General features: G+C 41.8%; 1 protein-coding gene and 1 pseudogene across 1 annotated transcript; one reads left to right on the top strand and one right to left on the bottom strand.

Moving 5' to 3' along the window:
• The first annotated feature begins 1,215 nt into the window (after positions 1-1,215).
• Positions 1,216-2,564, top strand: LOC120286951 (probable glutathione S-transferase). The gene is made up of 2 exons (XM_039299566.1): positions 1,216-1,527; positions 2,481-2,564. The coding sequence occupies exons 1-2, from the start codon at positions 1,216-1,218 to the stop codon at positions 2,562-2,564; spliced, it is 396 nt and encodes a 131-aa protein (XP_039155500.1).
• A 1,476-nt stretch (positions 2,565-4,040) lies between these two features.
• LOC120286831 lies at positions 4,041-5,117 on the bottom strand (annotated as a pseudogene).
• Positions 5,118-5,124: the final 7 nt, after the last annotated feature.

Genomic DNA, 5,124 nt, shown 5'->3' with positions numbered 1-5,124 from the left:
AGTAAAAAAAAGGTGCATGAAAATTAGTCTATCACAGAAATAAATTGAGATAAATTGCGTCTGGGCTAATATATGCACATGCCGATCCCATTGCATGGAAATATATATATATATATAATTATTCCATGGAGTGGTATATTATGATCGTCAGTCTCCCAAATATAAATTGTAATTCATCAACTCTTGTACTTGAGAAACTCATCTTTTACTTACAAATCTCATCTGCTTTGCTCTCGAAGCAACATGCATGCAAACAAAAACTTCCTTACTCTCTATCAACTAGATATAGGCCTATTGGTTTTTAAAGTTTTGGAATCTTGTCTTTAGGAATTAGAAAGTTTTCTATTTTGTGGATATCCTTTCTTGTGAGTAAATCTTCTAAAATGTATTCTTGAGTATATAAATACCCACCTAAGCTTAATGGAAATATACACCAATTTCTGTCTCAACGCTCTTTGTCCCTTTCCCTTTGCTTGTCAATGACAACAACTTCTAGGAGCTTCCCTCAATCATTCAAATGCGGCGGACATGGAACTAAAACCGAAGATCATTTTCAAGAAACCATGGCTTCCCTTGCAAGCCGGATAAATCCTAAATGTATCACGAAGATGAGACTCTTGACATGTTTTTACTTGGAACATTATAATATGGCGCATAACGATTCTTTTGTACTTCTATGCTTAATTAGATTCCTGAGGGGAGATTTTATATGCAACTCAAACTCAAGCGATGCTTCGTTATGGGAGCAAGTTGGTAATGTTTAATACTAAGCAAAAAGAAAAGAAGAAAGGAAGCTACTGAATAGGCTTATAGACCTATATAATTAAACGATGAAGTGTGGATCTAGACATAGCTGAGCAGAAATGCCTGAAACGTACTATTGTTTTCGAGACGAACTAATATTAAACAAATGAAGTCTAACCGTGCGTATCAAACAATCAAATCCATTCGGCTTTTTTGCCCGAAAGATTATTAGTTCCTTTCTTTTCCGTTCATGGAACGAGAGACGCATATTATTTCCTCTTTTCAAAATCGATTTTGGTTTTCTCCCACTTGGCCTCGCCTTCCCCTATTCCTCATCAATGGCCGCGCCATCTATCTGCTCCGAGATTTCCGAACTTGGCAGCACTAGACTAAACATCGGGCATCTCCTTTATTTATATATACGAGACTTCCCAGCTCGTTTACACTGCTTAAGACAACAAAAACAATACCATGTCTAAGTTAAAGATCATAGTCTCTACGACGAGCTTGCTCTGCACAAGGATTGAATGGACTCTAAAATTGAAGGGCTTCGAGGACGGGATGATTGTTGAAGATTGGAGGAAGCAGAAGAGCGAATTGCTTTCGAAGTCAAACCCAGTGCACAAGAAGGTCTTGGTGCCTTTGGACGATGGGGTGGCGATTGCAAAGTCGAAAGTGATCCTGGAGTACATCGATGAGAAGTGGAAGGGGGGCGATCCTTTTCCGTTATTGCCTCAAGACCCCTTCCAGTTCGTTTCCGGGATCAGTCTGCTTGAGGAAAAGGCGACTCTTTTGACCATTTTCCCCAAGTTATTGTTTTCTCGCCTGCCTGTGTTGTTTTGTTCACGTCATGGTGAGTATGAGTTATGGTGGAGCAATTATTTAACTAGATGCTTTTAGGGGAAAATTGGAGTTTATCGTGTAATCTGATGTATTGTATGTAGATGTACAGACCACTTTTCCGTTGAATGATGCTCCCTTTTCCCCCAAAGTTGATCTTTAGGAAGTTGAATTTGAATTGCCGTGCCAATGGTTGGGGTCTAGTTCAAGCTTGTTGCTCAATTGGCTTGAGTTTCTATTAGATACATCTATTGAAAGCTCACTCGAGTTTTCCATTCTTCTTATTTTGTCGATAACTTTCTTGCGTTCTCATGCTCGGTCGATGCATACGAGAGAGAGAGAGAGAGAGAGAGAGAGAGAGAGAGAGAGTTTTACTTAGACAAGAATGCGGAGGGGAACCGTATTGATGGAAAGGCGTGATGAGGGGAAATCTATGTTTGCCTTGAATCCCCAATTTCCATGGATGGGTACACGACAGGTATCAAGCGAAATGCCACCTCCTGAATGGCAGGATCAATGCCATGGAATATGGATGAAGCTCCTTGGAATTGGGATTTTTTCTTCATATATGCATTTCTGATGAAACCATATCTGCAATCGAGAAAATTCCGCGGAAAACAACGGACCCTTAAATTCAATAAAAGTGGAAAATCAGTCATAGTGTCGTCTTTGCCAAGGGTATGCCTACTCATGTGCCAAAAAGAATAATGTTATTAAATCAGCTTAATAGTTAGCAAATTTTCTTCTGGCATCCAACTCACCTCTTTCAGAAATAGTGGTCTTTCATATTATGCAAGTTTCTGGCTACAGCAGAACTAATTTCTCATCAAGTCAAATAATTCCTCTTGACGACAAACTTGCCTTTTTCTTCTTCTTTCCCGTATCTTGAGGAGCAGATTGAAAGGAAGTTCTTCGTGGGGGAGAAGATGGGTTATTTGGATCCCACATCGCTCGGCATCATGGAAGAAGCTGAGGCATGAATATACTTGATGCTGAGAAGTTCCCATCCCTTCACGAATGGGCACAAAACTTCCTCCAAATTCCGCTGATTAAGGAATTGTTCCACCTAGAGATGTGCTGGGTAACTATGCCACTGCTCTCCTGAGCTACCTGCGTTCCTCAGCACCAAACAAGCCATAAAGGAAGCATTGCTCGTGCTCATCTCCCCTCTTTTCCTCTCTTATACTTGTAACCTTCTGATATGGCGCCAGGACATGCTTATTCTGTTCTGACCTTAATCAGTGCCGAGTCCTCTAAATAACCAAAACCGACATCTTCACTGCCTCCCCTGCTCCCGCCAATCTAACGTTGAAGCTACAGCTTTCATTTGGTGTGGTGAGACTGCTCAGTCCTTTTTGGGCAGATGTATCACTATCGAGAGGGCTTAATCAGTGCCGAGTCTTCTAAATAACCAAAACCAACATCTTCACTACCTCCCCCTGCTTTGGTGTAGTGAGATTGCAAAGTTCTTTTTACGTAGATGTATCACTATGGAGAGGGCAAGTGTGACGTGAAGGTTGAATTAGTTCTTGGATGAAAAAAGATTGAATTCATTATCGTGTGGTGTCATAGAATTCGCTACGACTTGTAGGTCCTCGATGTGATGAAATAGAATATGTTGCTTCAATGCATCATACGAAGCACTCGAATTAGGGGTTTTGTTCGTGTCAAAATGCGATTGGGAGATACCTAGATATGGGATCACATAATTATTGCAGATAACTATTTGCTGCGCTAATCGCCAGTAACTTCATGCACTTGTCTTCTTATGTTTTGACTCTCCTTGTCAAGCCGACAACCCCCACGGGTGTGTTTTCATTCCCTCGAGATTGATGTCCACGAAAATTGTAGTATGTACTTGGAGTTTTCGTCTTGAAGATTGTCCAACCCTTATCTCACCGACATGGACACACCAATCATAAGGTCTTTATAAATTCTGCTGAATAGCAGGGTTAGAAAGCCCACCTGCTTAAACCAATCTACTTGTATAATTTAAGTACCGGCAGTCCGTTTGAGCAACGTGAACTTGATGCAGTCTATCGAAGACACGAAAATAGATGACTCTTCATGCTTTCGAGACAGCGAGTCAAAATAATCACCTAACATCTCATTCCCGAATCTCAAGTTGGTTTTGGGAAGCCAATGGAAAAATAAAAGCGCTCACTCATCGCCCCCAAAAAAAAAAAAAAAAAAAAAGAACTGTTCTGAAGCCGACAAAGAGGTTTGTTTGTGTATTATCTCTGGCTTTCCTTGATGGTCCTGGCCTTGCCTTGTAAACTTTCGACATACAGTGACAAGAATAGCAATTGTGGATAGTAGTCAACATACAGCGACAAGAATAGCAGTTGTGGATAGTAGATGTATATCGTGGATGGTATGTGTACGTCTGGGCAGAATTTACAACAAATTTCATTCGGTCTGAAATTCGACCGGTCGGCATTGAAAACCTCAAAAGCAACCCAAAAAGAAAAAAGATCTAGTTACAAGTAAGCACAACTATTTCTCCATGTGCTCACTAGGACACGAGTGCGATGAGATCATCCAACCCAATCTCCCTCCCATCTGTTGAAGCCCACTTCCCGAAAGCTTTCTTCGCTAGTGCCTTCTTCCTCTCCTGCAACTTCAGTATCCTCTCTTCGATACTGTTGCTTGCTATCAACCTCACAATCTTCACATCCTTGTTCTGCCCGATCCTGTGCACTCGATCCGTGGCTTGTTCCTCGACCGCAGGGTTCCACCATGGTTCCAGCAGATAAACAGTTGATGCAGCCGTCAGATTTAAACCGGCACCGGAAGCCTTGAGGCTGGCGAGCAACACGGTGGCTGTACTTTGCTCTGCCACTCCAAACTCTTCGATCACTTCTTGCCTTCTCTTTGCGCTCATCGAACCGTCCAGGCGCATGATCTTAAAGCCAGCTTCTCTAAGTGGCCCCTCCAGAATCAAAAGCATTCTTCTGAATTGCGAAAACACAACTGATTTTGAGCTCAAGTTGCGATCCTTCGCTGCAAGTAAAAGATCTAAAAGAGTGGAAACTTTGGCAGAAGAATGATTTTCCACTTCGCTGCTTTTGCATGACTCCGGTGGAGCAGAGAACAGGTCAGACTCAGTCAGAGGACCGCGACAAAGGGGCACCGCCTTTGCGAGTTCTGCAAAGTCTTGAGAATGCAGGCTCGGCAATAGATGTGAGCACAGCGGGTAATTATGAGATTTGTACACGGAAAAACACATATTGGGCAATCGATATCTTCAGTATCTTCTAGCACAGCAACCAACTTCTTCAGCAACTCCGGATTATTAGATACATCTGCCACATTGCAAATGCTCAGTACATTGCACATCTAAGGAAAAGCACAAACGACCTCCAGAATTGTAGTTGGTCATCCAAGCGCAAACCATTGACATGCATCCTAAAGTATGACAGCATCTACAGCCCAGTAACTAAAAGTCAGAAAATTCACTCGCATAGTTAACCAAAAGTACCAATTCAAGGAAATCATTTATTAGACAAAGTTAAAGTTCTGCATAGTCTTAGTGTTCGT

The sequence above is a fragment of the Eucalyptus grandis genome, chromosome 8, assembly GCF_016545825.1.
Source record: "Eucalyptus grandis isolate ANBG69807.140 chromosome 8, ASM1654582v1, whole genome shotgun sequence".
NCBI lineage: Eukaryota > Viridiplantae > Streptophyta > Magnoliopsida > Myrtales > Myrtaceae > Eucalyptus > Eucalyptus grandis.
This window is presented reverse-complemented; position numbering and strand designations above follow the sequence as displayed.